Genomic DNA, 17,969 nt, shown 5'->3' with positions numbered 1-17,969 from the left:
CTCATGAAAGTAAAACAAGCTCATTCCCTGAGGGAACCAACCCATAGCTGAGGGTGAAAGCCATCTGCAGGGTCACATCAGCCTTTGAAGTTCTTTTTAAATTATTTTTTTTACGTTTTAGAGAACAATCAGCCATTGGAATAATCTCCCCAGGGAAGTGGTGGATTCCCCAACATTGAACACTTTTAAGGTTCAGCCACAGAGGGCATCAGGACATCTAGTCTAAGTCATGCTTTGCCAAGCAAGGTTGGACCAGATGATCATTGAGGTCCTTTCCAATCTGGCATTCTAAGATTCTACAAAGTACACTTTTTGAAGAACTACTTCTGATATTTCAGGAAACAGGAATCTCCATATCACACCTAAATAGTCAATTTCATGCATCAGGAAAACTGAAACAGTATTTAACACGCTTTTAAATGTTTCGATAAACAGGGACAATGTGCAAAGTTTTCGAAGTAGGCAAAGCTTTTAGTAAGATTTTTATTTAGGAAGAATTTTATTTACTTCTTTGCCATTAACAGCTACATAAATTAAACATTCAACAAATGACCGGTAAGGGAAGGACTAACTTCTGAGTCCTGAATAGCATTCTTACTTTTGCCAGCTCCTAAGAATCCCAAGTATATACACACACACATCTACAGCCAAAGAGCAAGTTTTACTGCATACCAAGCATGTATTTTAAAATAAAAGACACTGATAGATAAATTTCCCCCTCCAAAATGGAATACCTACAAAGCCTCAGGGGACTTTTGCAGTAAGCACAGGAATGTGTAGGGAGGGGTGAAAGGAGAAGATAAGGCACAGCAAGATTAACTTAAAAATGCTTTATGAAAAACAAAAAAACTGTTGGCACTATCCTCCAGAGCACTCCAGCTGCATCTGCAGATGCCATCACAGCAGGTGCACAGAGGTCTGCTCCTGTCTCTCTGGATGTCTGCTCTGGAGCTGCCTTTGCAGGAACCCAAGACTTGAAATGTTTTATGACAAGGAGAATAGTATAACTCTGGTTATAACATGTTCCAGTTCCATCAGTCAGATTAATTCCTAAATACTACATGGTTAAGATGAAAATAACAGTGAGGAGTTAACCCCAAATGAATGAAATGACCTCTGCATAATTATGATGCTTGTTTTCTTTTCAATTAAATGTTATTTGTTCCAATGGTTAATTTATGTTAGGTCTGTTCTTCCTGGCACTTAGGATAAAATGAAGATAATAGCCTGGGTGATCACATACAGCTCCTGTAGAAACCAAGTTCACTTTTGAAATTCAGTCTTACAGAAATTGTCTTGATTTTTTTTTACTTTTTTCCTTTCTGTGTCCCACAAAGTTTATCTCAGTTGACAGAAAATAATTTTCCAGAGCAAGTTTTGGGGTGCCAGGCAAGAACTTCTGCAGCCACAGGTAAAACAGCAACATTTGCTCAACAAAGAAAGAATTAAATAAATAAATAAAATAAATAAAGTATTTCGATAAGCAACAAACAATTTTTTAAATTGAGTTTTCCGACATAGCTAATAAGGCTACATATTGTAGGCTCACCCCTTGATACAGCAAGTAAGTATAACAAAAGTGATATCTGGTGAAGAAAGGACATAAACTCAACCTTTACCATTCTGACTACGGCATGTTGTCACTGGCTAAACACTATTGTTTAACAATCTATTTTATTTAAATGCAAAACTGTGTGAACAGCTAAATACAAAAATGTGAAATTTTAGGAAGAAACCTATGCTCAGCCTGTAATGTAATCGGAGTAGGGACCCAAGGACTTGGCTGCCAAGAGTACTTGTTCTTACAGTATTTCTTTCAGCTTGCTAACAATATTTACCTTCTGACACATGAAAGTATAAACACAAGAAGCAGGATGTTTCATGTTCTGAAGACACAAGCAGACCTTCCGAGTCAGACCAAACTCAGACTGCATTTAGCTGGGCACCCCTTTCTCACCCCAGCTGGTAACAAGTGGGATATAGCAAAACAAGCGGAATATAGCAAAACAAGCTGACATCCCCTTCAGTTTCCTGCAACCAGTGGTTTAGGAAATCAGCTGCAGGTTATACCACCACTGTATTGAAAAGACACTGACAGACCTTCTTTCTGCCTAGAACATATCTAATCTCTTTTTCAATCATTTACACTTAAACCCTTTGCAAATACTACAGCAGTAAGTTAGACTGCATAAATTAATCAGGCACTGCTGAGAAAGGAGCACATTTTGTTTATTGTAACTCCTGGTTTTGCAACCTCATTTATCTTTTGACAAACAGCTAACAGATTACATTTTCCATGTCATTTTGCCATCCTGCTAAACCTTAGCATAATAAGGTTTTACATTTTTCTTTCTATTCCTTTCCTAACATACTTCACCTTCTATTTGCCTTGACTACAGTTGAACACTGACCACACATTTTCAGTGACAGACTCTTTTCTGAGTGACAGTAACTAATATAATAATAACCCCCTCCTTGAATAGCACTTTATTAACAATTAATGATTAATAAATTTACAGTACCAGACTTACACACAACTACTGTCCCGTAAGTGTCACTACAGAACTGCAGTACAACCTCAAAACCTAAACCAGTATATTTTACATATACACTTTCATATCTGATATTTAGGAAATATGGCTGCTGTCAACTATGGTGTATATAAACAGTTTCAAAAGAACAGGCAGCAATTACTCTTCATACTCGGAGAGATACTAACAATCTTCACAGTATCTTTACCCACTTTTATAATGACAATCTGTTTCAATTAAAAATGGTGACACAAATATGGCATGGTTGATTTAATCCTACACTACTGTTTCAATAGAGTTATTCTGGACTGGATGGAAATGAGATTAGCATCATACCCAGAGAGATTAATGCCTTCACACAATTACTAGATAGGATAGCAAGGGTGGTAATTTGCTTTTAGCCATAGTGAATCAGCTGCCAAGAATCTCCAACTTCTAATTCATGCACAGTTAAATAATGATAAATAAATGTCCTAACACATGGAACAAAACGAAGGATGAAATGCTCAAGTTCCATTACATTCAAAGCAGGGTTGAGAAAAAAAAACAAGGTCTTCCTATTGGAAGTTACATTGATGGATTTAGATCAAAGGCAAGTTAAAGACACTTTTAAGTTGGTATGTAAGGATTAGAAACTATTTTGCAGGAGGCTAAGGCAGTTTAGATGTCAGCATCTTGTTGCTACATGTCTGTTAGAAGTTGTTATTTAACAGCAGAGCTGCAAAACAGAAATGTGAGTGTAGCTCATGAACATTAGCACAATGTCAACCATCCATCAAACTACCAGGGAAGATGGTATGAACTAATTTGGAGTCCCACATACTCTGTGTCACCACCTGAGCTTGCATAATAATTGACTATTGCTGCCAGCTGCAAGTATCAGTTATAATCTATATTTTCTAAACTCAGCTAAAATATCATGGGTAACTCCTCTACAACAAAAGAGTTTTCAGGACTAAAATTCACTGATAAGAATAAAATATTTTAGATCTGAACATATGCAAATTTAATACGCATCATTAGTGCAGCCTAATTTGATAGAGGTAAGAGAAAGGCATTCAAAACACATGTATTCAAATTATAATAAGCTGCTTTTAAACAAAGCAGCATTACTTTCTGTAGCTTTCACAAGACAATTAAGACAAATGCAGTCACAATTGATTTAAAAGCTTGTCAAACATATTTTAAACATAATCAGTTTAGTGTTTACAGAGATAAGAATAAAACCTTTTGTCAGAGTAGAAAGTAGATTATCACCTTGTCTTAAAAGACACAATAGTTTAAATTTCCTTCCCAAGGACAATCTGGAGTTCAAGGAGATGACGGAAAAAAAGAGAATTAAAAAATGTAGTAAGCAAGCAAGTGGATCAAATGATATTGTTCTGCAACGGAATCTGTTTGCAAAGATACGAGCTTTCATCTTTGTTCTTCGACTAAACAGCAAAGGCAGTGCATGCATTTGGATTTTCAAAGGGCTCCGAACAAAGCATGGGGACAGCTTCACTTGCAGCAGTTGATAACTGAACTGTTCCCTGTTGCCTGCTCCCCCCATGGTTGTACAACTGTGGGAGCCAACAACTGATCAGCACCTGAAGCATTATCCTTTAGAAAGACAAGCCCATTATCTTAAAGAATGCTGTGCTGTAAACGCCAGTGGCATCAGGGACTGATGCCTGTACAGCACAGACTCAATCGGCCAGAACTTCATCACCTACCTCAAGTGAAGCTAGTGAGACATTCTCTCAGATACCAGGTGGTTCAAGTACTCAGTGAGCTGAATGAGCCATCACACGAATGGTCAATATATCCGCAACAAAATCACCAGGATATTTGCAAGTTCTTGGCCGTCATTCACCCCTACACACAATATATACTTTGATACATATACATATATATATATAAAAATATACATACTCAGGTCTAAACCTTCATACTAGCTACTCAAAGTTGATGGGAATATTAATCATAAATCCAACCAGGGTAAGGACAAGGCACATGGGGAAGGTTTTCAAAGGTCAGTAGGCAACAAGGCACTCATGCACCTTAAAAACAAACCGACAAGCAAACACTCCTCTGACACAACTAGGCACTAAATTTGCCATTGCCATTACACAGATACATACACAGAAAGATAAAACAGTAAAATATTTTGCTTTTTACCTCTATGGGTTCCAGGCTGTTTTGCATTAACTAGCAACTACAGAACTTCTTTCTGTAGTAAAACAACTTAGCTCCATTTTTTCACCCTAAACGAAGTGTGACATAAAAATACCAATGTTCCTATATTTTTTAACTACAGCAAAGGTTAGAAACAATATAACCAAGAATATTACATCTCACTAAGAAGTTGTTCTGAAGCAAACTAAAGTAGTACCACAACACTCTCCAAAAATAGCTTATTAGCAAAATTCACTGCCTTTTGTGGTTCTAACCTAAATTATAGCTCAACCTAAATTATAGCTATTCCAACCTCTGCAATTTACATTCCAAAACAAACGAGAGAGTTTTCCCAAGCATTACAAAACTGAATTATTTATACACAGTTTTAAACTATATATGGTTTTATCTCTATGTATACTATACAAAGCATAAAAAGACGGACAAATGCAAGTTAACTGAAGGCTCTCAAACATGGCTGGACAGAGCTTCGTTACATCTGGACTGTGGTAACAGAACCACCTCAAAAAAATCATGTATTTGCCATGTATTACAGGATTAAATGGATTCATTACCGAACTTTTTGTGTAGAATACAATCTAGAAGGTTACCAGTAATGCTGTTGAAAGACTGCCTGCTACCTATAAAAAAAGATTCTCATTTGAAGTGAATTCCAGCAGAATTAGTTATTGCTCTGGTTCCAAAAGTCAGACCAGATTCATGTTTCCCTATCTTCTTAAGTGTAGGGACTCACTTCAACAGAACACCACCACCCAAGTTCCCAGAGAAGCAACCCTGCACCATGCTTTCTTCCTTGCCTACTTCATGAACAAATTAAATCAGGAGAATCTCAGTCATAACAGGATCAATCTTCCCAAGTAATCTGCAACATCAAGTAGAGCAATCAAGAGCTAGATCCACAAAGTGGACTGGCTACTGCAACAGAAATTTCTGATGCCTAACTTCCAGGCACTTCATAAAGTCCTCACAGCAGTTTCCCTACCTGATGTCCACACCCAGAGGCACCCAAGAATGACATTCACAGAATTCAGGAGGAGAGATAACCTCACAGCCAGAAGAAAATGCTCAACTAAAACTAACACCAAACTCTGAGGCAGGGTTTATACAACAGAACACTACTCAGAATGCTCAGGTATCCACATTCAGACACCTCCTTTACCAGTCTATGAATACCAGAGCTCTCAAAGCCCTTTACCATGACAGTTAGTGGGATGGCAAGAAAGCCAATTCTGTGGCTTTCTGAAAAAACCTTCTGAAATAACTCTGCACAGAGCAGCACCAGCCCATCCAGGTGCTGTTTCTACATGGCTGCTGATCCTGCTACAAGTCCATCCAAGAACACAGTTATATGGCAAATCACCTTTGCTCAAAGCTGACTTGATCAGACCCGAGGAAGCTCTGCAAGGAGCCACACTGTTGCCTCCATCAAGCTTCCCACTCCATGCAGACCTGGGCTAGACATGCTATTGGTTACATGGGGATAGAGACATTGTACAGAAGTTGGAAAATCTCCCGACTTACGAAGTTAATTCCCATGCTAATGGGTAATAATAAACTGCCACCCTCAGCATCCCAAATCCAACAAAATTAAAAGTAACTGCATCCGGTGGTTTCTTGCCCGTATCTTGTAAAAATGAAACATAGCTTGCCTCATGGTCAGCCAAGCAGTGTGACAGTGTCTCAAGATATGACCAACTGGAAATACTGAAATCAGAAGACAGAAGTAAGAACTGCAGGTGGTCAGGTAGATAATTGCAGCTTCATGGGCTTCAACTCAGTCATCAGACTTGTGCATGCCCAGCTGACATCTACATCACAACAAAGTGAATGGATTAAGGTTTACAAATATTAGCATTTTTAGCAGTTTTCATGCAGTGCAGTATCAAATACTTTCCTGAACTTAAAACAGACTGGCTTAATCCCTAAAAAATCTGCACAAGTTTCTTCTGTCATGCACACAAGTTGCTGACAAAGAGGACAGGACCTTCTGAATGAATTCTTGGTAACACAGGGACACAGAGCAACTCAAGTCAGACAGCACTAGAAAAAAACAACCCAAGAGTCTGAGCCACAAACCAGAGACAGCTAAAAAACTGGACAGGAAAACTGGATGGCAGCCTCTGTTTTGTTTGTGTTTGGGAAGCTTTCACCATGTAGCCAACCTCCTATGTACTTAGCGTTCACCATGTGCCATAACTTTGATTCAGAGTAATTTTCTGTAAAATCACTGCTTCTAGAAAGATCAGTGTGTACACAAAATGGAAAACCAGCCTTCATCTCTTCAGCTATCACCTTGACTGTAGCTTGAAAACATAACATTATCATTATTACTAATAATCCTTATTATTCAGAGGAGAACATAATCATGATAGGAAAACAAGTACTTAAGGTATATAAAAAAGATACACATAAAATCCTTTCTTGAGGGAAAAAAAAAAAAAAAAGAAGGGGGATTCCTAAGTGTGGGACATGGTTCTTATCTTCTGCAGATTGTTGTGGTTTAAACCCAGCCAGACAGCTCGTTCACTCACTCCCCCACCCCTCTTGCCCTCCCCCTGATCCCAGAGGGACGGAGAGGAGAATCGAAAACAATGCAACTCCCACGGGTTGAGATAAGAACAGTTTAGTAACTAAGGTATAACACATATCACTGCTGCTACTGCCAATAATTGTAATGATAATGGAAATAACAAGGGAAGAGAACACAACACCTCAGCACCAGCCAACCAATAACTCGCCCCCCAAGCCCGACCAAGCACCGACTGATACCTCCTCCAACCCTGCAGTCCTAGCCCTTCTGGGTAACTGTTACACCCTGGGCATGATGTGCTGTGGTATGGAATACCTCTTTGGTCAGTTTGGGTCAGGTGTCCCGTCTCTGCTTCCTCCTAGCTTCCCCTCCTCCCTGGCAGAGCATGAGGCTCAGAAAGTCCTTGGCCAGACCAAAACATCAGCATTATCAGCTCTGTTCCCAGGCCAAAAGTCAAAACACAGCACTGCACTAGCTACCAAGGAGAAAAATGACTGCTGCTGCTGAACCCAGGACATTATTTACCCCTTACTCCATACCATTCACGTCATGCTCAGATCCCACATTTTCAATATACCATCACTCTTATCTCAGTACACTCTTATCTTAGTGCATGGACCAGTCCCTATAAACTGCTGAGTCCATCTGGTCCATGATGTCAGGCTCTATCTCTTGTAACAGTCTTTCAGAGCAGGAGAGGCTGTGTGCAGTGTTCACACTCGTGAATAACCTGGGCAATAGTGTCCATTGCTAAGTCCACCCCTCAATCGTGAGTCCATCTCTATGCTGCATCTCTGCTCTGTTGGCCTGAAGTGCCATGGGCCCACCAGGCTCAAATAATTCACTGTCCCCTTCAGCAGTTTCTGCAGCTTGTTGCTGGGGACTCTATACAGCTGCCTTCCATCTCCAACGCTTCCAGAGCACTGGAGGAGCCCGGTGGACTAGATACTTGCCCATACTGTCCCACACGCCCTGCCACTCATGACTGTCCAGCCTTGGGGAAAATCTCCTGGTCCTCCTATATCGTCATCTAACCCCAGACAAGACCCGAACCCGACTCTGCTTAATTTTTGAGATCAGACAAAATGGTGGTGGGTAAAACACAGTCTGTATGTGTGCCAACATGGTGATCCCCATCACAATCAGCAGGCAGGCCCCAAGGATACCCAAAGGCCATTCAAAACCTTCAGAACTCTCAAACGATGCTGCTTTACTTGTCACTGGGGCTGGTGCAGCTGCTGTGCTTGCCAGCTCTCCCACCACCAGCTTCTCTTTTTCAGGATCCAGATCTTCCTCCTCTGCCTTGCTGGGAAATGCTGCGGGGTCTCCTGCATCCTCCTGGAGCTCGGCAGGCAGCTTCTGGGGAATGTTCTCGGCCGTCGCGGGGCTCAGCTCCTCCGCCACCTTCTCCCGCTGCTCGGCAGCCGCCTCCTTCCGCTCCTTGACTGGGATGATCTCCTCCACTGGCAGCCGTTCCCTGCCAGCCCCCTAGCCCCGCTCCTGCCACTGCCTGGTCCCCGGGCTGCTCTCCCGGGCCGCTTCAGCAGCCGCAGGCTGCAGGGGCCACTCCCCCTCGGCTCCCCTCGGCCTCACGCAGACGGAGGCGAGGGCGAGGGCCAGGACAGTGAGGAGCAGCCGGACGGCCAGGGACCAGTCCACGGCCACGTCCATCCCACCCTGCTGCTGGAGCCTGCCCATATTACAAGTCATTGCCATAAAGTACAGTGAAACAGGAACCTTAGCCCAAGCCCCACACTTGATAAACACTAACACAGCAAATACCGGCTCTAAGTAAGTTACAACATTCTGAAGCTGTGAGATCAAGAGGAACAACTCCGAGAGCCAATAAATCAGCATTGTGACGAGTGACTATCAATCCAGTCAGATCTCTCATTATCTCAACCCTTTGTGCCCCACATTGGGCGTCAAAAAGAACTGTCGTGGTTTAAAACCAGTCAGGCAGCTCGTTCACTCACTCCCCCCCCTTGCCCTCCCCCTACTCCCAGAGGGACAGAAAGGAGAATTTAAAAGAATGCAATCCCAGGGGTTGAGATAAGAACAGTTCAGTAACTAAGGTATAACACAAATCACTGCTGCTACCACAGTAATAATAATGATGAAGGAAATAACAAGGGAAGAGAATACAATATCTCACCACCAGCCGACCAATAACTTGCCCCCCAAGCCTGAACAAGCACCGACCAATACCTCCTCCAACCCCACAGTCCCAGCCCTTATGGGTAACTCTCAGTTACATCCTGGGCATGACGTGCTGTGGTATGGAATACCTCTTGGTCAGTTTGGGTCAGGTGTCCTGTCTCTGCTTCCTCCTGGCTTCCCCTCCTCCCTGGCAGAGCATAAGGCTCACAAAGTCCTTGGCCAAACCAAAACATCAGTGTTATCAGCTCTGTTCCCAGGCCAAAAGTCAAAACACAGCACTGCACCAGCTACCAAGAAGGAAAAAAATGACTGCTACTGCTGAACCCAGGACACAGGTATATTTTATTCTGTGGCATTATTGTTCAGTTATTTTTAATGAAGACAAAAATGTCTAAAACAATTACAATATGAGTAGTTACGGATTTTTGCTCTGTAGACATATGTACTCAAATTACTTTTATTTACTAACTTTTATTTACTCTTAATTTTTATTTATTCTGAGACACAAGCAAACCTGAAAGGCAGGAAAGCAATCAAAACAACTCACTTTTAGATATAAATAAATAAATAAATAATACATAAATTCCTAATTCTAAAAGATGGATGAGGCAGCTGTTAAGGAAGGAAGCTAATTCCTTTACCCCATTACTTTATGATCACCTCTTCCTCCTTTCTCCAAATGCAAGATATCCAAATATAAGGAAGGGCTCTCTCAAAGCTAGTGATGTTACTTCAGGAGCCTCTTTCTGCACGTACTGCCTCCCACAGTCTCTCCTCCAACTCTTCAAAATCTTCACCCAAATCCTTGACACCTTAAACACTTTGCTTCCTCTTGCTAGCAAGATCAAAGAATCAAAGGAGAGGCAGTTTCCCAACAGTTCACTGTTTGCTGTAGCACAGAAGTAACTTAACATACTCAGTGGGACAATCTGGTGTGAGCTTTCGCCCACCCCTAACAGGAGCAAGCCTAAACAGAAGCAAGTACATCCCCAGCATCTCCACCACACTGCAGAAATCTTCATCATGAGAAGTTGGGGGCTGTAGGGAGCTCACAAGACATGTTATCGTACTCTAGCCACACAGGCAGTCAAGTACTCACATTTGGTTTCCTTTCCTTCACAGATTCCTCTGATAAGGAGGTGGATGGATGCATCCTCCTCTTTATATAACACATACGCAAAGGCACCTCTTCCTTCTTCCTTTCCCTAGAGTGCTGCAGCCAAAAGGAAGCACACACACTAGGCTGGGGGTTCACCCTGAGGCAATGCTGCAGCACCATGCAGCTGAGGTGGCACTGAGGAAGACAGACAGAGAAACAACACTGCGCAAGTAATCACTGACAGGTCCACCAAAGACACGGAAAAAGACTAGAGCAGTTTTAGGCCCACCCTGCTGCCCAACTGGTAAAGCATCAGGAGGCTTTAGACATAGGACAGGGGTGGCAATTTCTGAAAGACAAGTTGCTGTTGCCAGAGCTGCCGTGGGCCAATGCACTGGATGTCAACTGCTAATGACATGCATGAATCCAAACAATCTGATAAATCATGGACAGCAGAGGGAAAACAGTGTAGGCCACCTGTACACAACGGTATACAATTTTGTCCTCTTGTTTACTATTCAAGAGGAGACAATGTGGAGACTGAAATTATTGTCACCACATCACTCTCAGCAGATTTGTCTTCCCTAACCTGATTTGCTACTGACCAGGTGAAGTTCAGGAGGTTCCACAGGGCAACAGCTACTCCTTAAAAACATGGAAATGATCCTGAAATCACACCTTTTTACATCTGAAAGCTTTGTACCCACTGCTGGCTTTCCCCAGCTTCAAGGATGATGTGTTCCAATGAGTCAACCCAGTCTCCAAGCCCTAACTGCCTCCTATCAATGAAGGCAAAGCAGTTCTAAACTCAGTAGCTCTGTCCATGTTTTCCTTCTCTACACAGCTTTAGGGATGCTTGTATGACTCCATTCACAAGTGTTCTCCTGGAATAGGCTACAGCTACAAGACTATGCCCATCACATACTTATGGTGCCTTGTGCTCAGCAAACAACACAAGTGTGAAGAAGAGGGGGGAGCCAAGGCATGATCTGTACAATGAGACTCAAACCACCAATGCTTGCAGCTACATAGGAACACTAGACAGAGCACTGTGGAAGGGACAGCAATCTTCAGGAGAGCCACAAGATACCACAAAACTTTCCAGAAAGGTCTGCTGTTGAGAAAGACCTCACCTTCCACAGGCCAGCTCTGGACCTCATGCACAGCAGGACGGGCTTAAATTTAGTCCAGAGTGAAACTCCTCAATGTCATGCCGTGAGTGGATGTATTACTCTTCATCAAGCATGCATTACTTTGGATCGCTCTGAATTCCAAGCAGTATCCTTTCAGAACAAGGAGCAAGGCAGTATGATTCGCATTATCAAGTAGATGAGAAATGCTATTTAGACAAAGCAGCACTAGATTTTGCAGATAACCAATACCCTTAAAGCCAATGTAATAGGATTACACACATTCACCTGCCTGGTTTTAGCAAATCTGCACAAGCTAGTAACACTTGATGAAGCGCCTCAGTACTACAGGTAACAAACACTTTTTTTGGTGGCTGACACACAAGAGTCAGCAAAGATGGTTTACAAATCTGTTGCTGTAAGAACCACAGTAAGAACCAATACTGACTTGTGTTTCTTCGGAACACCAGAGTGCAAAAATAAAACCACACTTCCCAAATTTTTATGGTATCATACAGAATGACACAGATGGGTATAATTCATATTGTTTTGAACCTTTGGCCAAGCTTTTCTACATTCAACATAGTGATCTTCAAACCAGAACTATTCTTGTCCGACTATTCTCTATTTCTAGAGACTTATCCAGCACAGAAGTCAGTTCCACTGCTTTGTATTTCCCTTGATCCATATGAAGCATATATAAAAAAATAAACTTTGGCATTTGCAAACTTTCATTTAACAAGCATCAGCGTAGCTCTTCCAGCACCAGAATCTTTTGTAAGCACCACTTCCTTCTGATAAGCTTAAAAAGTTACCTTAGTTTGTACTGAGTAACATGTATGTACTGCCTGCAGCATTTACCTCTTCTTATACAACCCTTGCCTGCCTGGTAGTACCAGTGATACATGGTAAAGAAACAGCAAAAAAAGTTACAAGCAAAATATGAACTAAAGAGCCCCTCCTGCTTGCTCCATTGAGTCAATGTCCACACCTCTACACCCTTTCTGCGTCTTAGGCTCTGAGGCAGCATCAGGGACAAAACCTAACTCCAGGCAGATAAAGAATATTGGTGGGGTTTTTTTCTGATTGAAGCTGTAGAGGTTTCAGTAAATTCACACCTATACTGTTTTGCAGAGCAACCCAGTAACAACCTTCTACACAAAACTGTACTTATTTCCCAAAACTCTCAACCTACAGAAGGTGGGCGGCTTCCTCCTCCATGTGTGTATACACACACACACGCACACTGATTTAGCTTACCAGACACAGCTCTCCTGGTTTTGGACATACTTTGGTATTGAATTAATAGTAGATTTATATTTAGTGGAAGCAAATTAAGTGATTACATTTCAAATTTTAACTTGCAGGACTTCACTATTAAACTTTTGAGGGTGGTACTTAATCCACTTCAAACTGGTTTTGTTAGTTTAAACCAACCCTAGTTCTCCTATAATTTCTCCCACTGCTGCAGCCACTTGCACTGAACTCTCCACAGACATGCACACATGTATTCTGGCACACAGTCACAAACTCCGAAGTGAATGGAAAACTCACTACTAAATCATTTTTCCAGTCTGAGGTACTTTATTGTTCTCCATGGGATGTGTTCCAGTGGTTTGTATAGTCTGCTTTAATACTCGTTGGCAAGCCTTTTGCCTTTGTAATTCTACAGACCCATAGATTTTACTCACATCAGGAAGTCTTAAGGGCTTGTCTACAGTGAACACATTCCAGAACAGCAGCAGAACAGATCGAGAGATATGAACAAAGTTACAACACGGTAATATTCTCTGGCTTGCCGGAATAATGCCTTATATTGACAACTTAGCCCAGTATAGCTGAAAGTAGAAGTTACTTTGGAATTAGAAGTGACTTCATTTCGCGGATGACCACGAGGGGGAGTTAACAGCTATTTAAGTATAGCCGTAATAGACCATCTATCCTGCTGTGCCCATCTATTTTCCTGCCCCAACAAACCTCAGGTCTTCAACCTCCCAGCCTGAGCTAGTAGTAACATGAGCAGTGTCACTGTTAAACTGCTTGGAGATACAGATACACTGAGCATCTGCAAGCAATTAGATTCCATTGTCATGCATCTGTTCAGCTAACATACACAAAACTTCACACCACAAAGCCACATGCTTTTACTTTCCCCAAATCACCATTTGTTGTATAAACAAAACTAATCCAAATCTAAAGTAAAACTCAAGTAGCCTAAACTCAGTCTGCCAAGTTGACAGCTCCAAAAAAGACCCCAAAACAAACAAACAACAGGGAGAATGAGGGAGCAACTAGAAATTGGAGCAACTGGAAATCTGGAAATTACAAATTTTCTACTGCAGAGAATAAGAGTCCAGCACAGCTATCATCACTAGCCAGAACACCTGTAACTGTAAGAGGCTGTAAGACTGAGTTAATCTTTTTTTTCTTTCTGGTTTTAATCAGTCCAGTGTTACAGTTTCCAGCACATCATTATGAAGAGTTGATACATGAGGGAGAAATGTAAGACCACAGATCAGCTGGATTCCTGGAGGACAACCACTATGTGAGACAGTGGCTCCACATCATCCTCTCCTGGAGGATTACCATGAAGATACTGCCCCAGAAATGCCAATTTAACATCTGTCCAGACAGCAGAGCAACTGTACAGAAGCCTTCCTGCTCCAGGAGATGGAAAGCACAGCTCTTCTGGATATACAAGACTCCCCACAGTAGAACACGCCTGTAGAGCCTTGACAGCAGGACATAGAGTTATCACAGTTTTGGAGAGTGAACTTCACCTGCATGTAAGGTTTATGCCCTTAACAAACGTTTGCTATTTCTGGGAGTTAACACTCCAAATAAGTAATGGGAAGAAGTTTTGAGAGGAGATAGGAGCAGAAAACAGGACTAACATCAAGGCTCTTTCTGCACAAAATACTTGGATTTCTTGAAGACATCTCCACCATATGCCCTGTGACTGCATGATTAAGCAGCTTACTCTAAGTCAGCTAACATAAAGTGAGGAAAATATTACAAGCATTAATCTCAAAACCCAGTGTTTACACCCTAAAACCATGCCCAGTCTTGAGAACAGGCTGTGGGGAGGGGAGGCAGAAGAACAAGATGGAATTAGAAAACAAAGCCTTTAAGCATTCCTATCAAAGATCAAAAGAACAAAGTTTTAACCAACATACTATTAAGATTCTTTCTTTGTTATGAACAAGGTTTGGACCTCCAATTACAGAAAAATTCAAGCTCTTATAACACCTGAAGTCTCCCCCATGCCACAACCCACTGCCTCTTTATGGCTGCAAGGTGAAATTAAACAATACTCCAGAAATCAATATTTCCTCCTCCCCTGAAGCCACACCAAATCCCCCCTTTGCAAAAAAGCAGGACCTTTTGACAATCCTAAGGCAGCTCCCTGTTACAATCAACTAGGGACAAACAATACCAGCACCATTACCAAATGCCACATAGAATACATGCCAAAATGTATAAGGGATGTTGGTACATACCCGTCTCCCTCAGAAAAAAGGGTCCTGCAATGAACTACCATAAGTTTATCATATTAATTGCAATCTAACCACTAGCAACAGATTCAACACTAGCTATATAAGAATGGAAAGCAACTTCCTTACCCTTTCATCAGTAAAGCAGCTGTCTTAAAAATCCAGTTTGATCCAGCAGTCAATCAGCACTGCTGAATCACAAATAGAAGCAGATCAGCAGACAGACACATGAGGTAGTTTAGAAATGTCTACACAACACTAGAGTAGTGAGGTATAACAAATTAGAGGCCAGACAGTAGCAATGACAGGAGACTAAGAAGCAAATGATACAGGGTAAGGAAATCAAAACCTAATAGACACTGTTGTTCCACACAGTCACCCAGTCAGTTGGCTGAGTAGTGATCAACCATTGCAGTGGTCAGAGGTGGTTATAAGGGAGACAGGATGGGGGGGATAAAAAAAGGGAAAGCAACAAAACTTCTCACTACCACTCAGGTTTTATGAAGTATCTGTATGAGAACAGGTAAACCATGAAGCCTTTCCAGAAGACATGCAGTAGGCACAAGCTACTTGACAGTTCAGAAAAGTCAGGAGTAGCAATCTAATAAAAATGGCTCTGTGGTATCTGCTATAACAGCAGCATGACTGGAAGGCACAAATACTAACAAAAGCTGGCTCAACAGTTGCAAAGACACACCAAGTAAGAACCAGCAGCACACCTGATGAGATAAAAGTGGCAGACGTTGTAGAAAGCATTCCTGACAAACAGTGACTAGATAAGGCACTGCACAGTTTACAACTGAAGCTTATAAGCTTGCATTCCAATTTTAAAGCCCAAAATTTATCTGAGACCTGCAGCTGAATTCAGTTGCATGCATACAGGTATCTCAACATTTGATACCAGACTTTCCCATCCATACATCTACACCAGGCTGGCAAACATTATGCAAGACCAAAGCCTGTGCTGTTCCAGGCTGGCAGCTGGAGGCCAACCAGGGAATCCTGACTATCCCAAGCAACACTAAAAGAATGCTTTGGTAACTGAACCAAGCTCCTCCTCCAAGCTCAGTAAAGAACATGCAAATAAGATTTTAACAACAGTAGCCAACTCCAATACAACCTTTTAATTTTATTTATTTTTTAACCAGAAACTTAATTTTCAACTCACTTGTTTCACTCTGCACAGCACAAAGATAATAAGCTTTTCAAGATCTGTGTTAATATGTTCCCCCTCCTCTTACCACTGAAAAGCCACTATTAAAACAGGTTTAAAACTTGTTTTACAAGCCTCTCACCCAGAGAGGCTCTGGCCCTTTTGTTTCTATCAGCAAAGCCTTTCCACAAGGTGGAATATTCTCAAGAGAGCCACATGTTACATCAGTTCAAGTAAGAAAAGTGTTTGCTTTCAGCTTAAAAAACCTCCAACTTTCAGTCAGAAGTTTCAGCATCCAGTCAGAAGACAACATAAGGCAAAGCCACAATGGAGAACGGGCCAATAACAAGTTTGGGTACCTCTCTCCTTAGTACACATAAGCTGAGAGAGGAACAAAGAGCAACTTCTAAACATTATTTTTGCACTACCTAAGTTCAGATCGGCCACAATATCATAAGCCATGACCCCAGAGAATTTCAGGAACTGCCCTGTATATCAGTGTGGTGCTATACGTAATCAGCTCTGCCAAAGAGCTCTGAATAGCCACATTACTGTGATACACCTACTCCTCTTCCACTCCAACACCGGACCCAAGGTGGGGTGGGGGTGCCTTACAGCTCATAACGTTTTAAAGAAACACCTGGTCATTAAACATTATCTGCCTTGGCATTCAGTGAAACGGGCATCACAAAACATTTCTCAATGACAAAAAGGTTGTTTCACAGTGTAATATTTACATACTACACTAGGGACAAGGGAACTTACCTCCATTTGGAAAGCAGCCGTGTCCTGATCATAGTGTCCCATGATGTTTGGAAAAAAAGTCATATTGTAAGGCATTCCTGAACATCTGGAAATAGTAATTGGCTCACATGTGAACAAACTGTGCCCTCTCACCAGAGTTAGAAGTAAACTGCAAGTCACAAAGAACACAAGTACTCCCATTTTGTCAGGACCTCCAACTTCAGCGCATAGCTCTGCTTAAGAGTTAGACCAGCTTGGCACAAGGATAAAAATATACATCTTCCTCTGCTGATTCCAGCGCAAGGTAAGGACGCGGGCAACTAGGCAGACGACGGACTCCTCACTGCTGCTTTAGGCATCTCCCCATTTCGGCTGGCCCCGGTTTTATTAAAACCCCCTCCTCCTCCAGCCTGCAAGCTGCAGAAGCAGGAAGAGACAGGGCTGATCATTAACAGCAGAAACAACCCGACCGCGACCACCCGTCCGAAGGCCGAACGCGGCCTCCGCAAAGGCCGGCAGGAGAGGGCAGCTCCCGCGGGTCCCGCAGCCCCCTCCGGCTTCACACACCCCGCAGGGGCAGCAGCACGGCGCTGCCCGCGCTCCCGCCGCCGCGCCCACGGGGAGCGGTGCGCTCGGCCTCCGCTCCCGCCCGGGCCCCGCAGCCACCGCTGGCTCCCAACGCCCCGCTGTCGGCGCTCGGTTCCCAGCCCCGCCCTGGGAAGCGGTGCCCGAGGGGCCGGGCGGGACCCGACGGAGAAGTCGGCCCAGGAGCCGGGGCTCGCCGGGCGCGGCCTCGGCGCCGCATCCCCGCCACGCCCGGGCCGCGCCCCCACCGCCCCCTCACCAGGACCCGCCTCCCAGCGGATGCTTCCCCGCTGGCGGATGCCCCGGGGCGCCGAGGAGGAGCCGCCGCTCCCCGGGCCGGGCCGAGGGGTGCCGGCGCTGCCCCC

General features: G+C 43.0%; 1 protein-coding gene across 1 annotated transcript in view; it reads right to left on the bottom strand.

Moving 5' to 3' along the window:
- The window catches only part of FZD6 (frizzled class receptor 6), a 28,993-nt gene extending 11,438 nt beyond the window's left edge, over positions 1 to 17,555 (bottom strand). Inside the window, exon 1 of the mRNA XM_061373372.1 lies at positions 17,041 to 17,555. Within this exon, the coding sequence (XP_061229356.1) occupies positions 17,041 to 17,220 (180 nt within the window). The 5' untranslated portion in view covers positions 17,221 to 17,555. The remainder of the gene's footprint in view (positions 1 to 17,040) is intronic.
- Positions 17,556 to 17,969: the final 414 nt, after the last annotated feature.

The sequence above is a fragment of the Neopsephotus bourkii genome, unplaced genomic scaffold (genome assembly GCF_033783945.1).
Source record: "Neopsephotus bourkii isolate Nb327-2 ecotype Australia unplaced genomic scaffold, CSIRO-AGI_Nbou_v1 NB_1630, whole genome shotgun sequence".
Classification (NCBI taxonomy): Eukaryota; Metazoa; Chordata; class Aves; order Psittaciformes; family Psittacidae; genus Neopsephotus; species Neopsephotus bourkii.
Note: the sequence above shows the minus strand (reverse complement) of the source record. Positions and strands in the feature narration are given on the sequence as shown.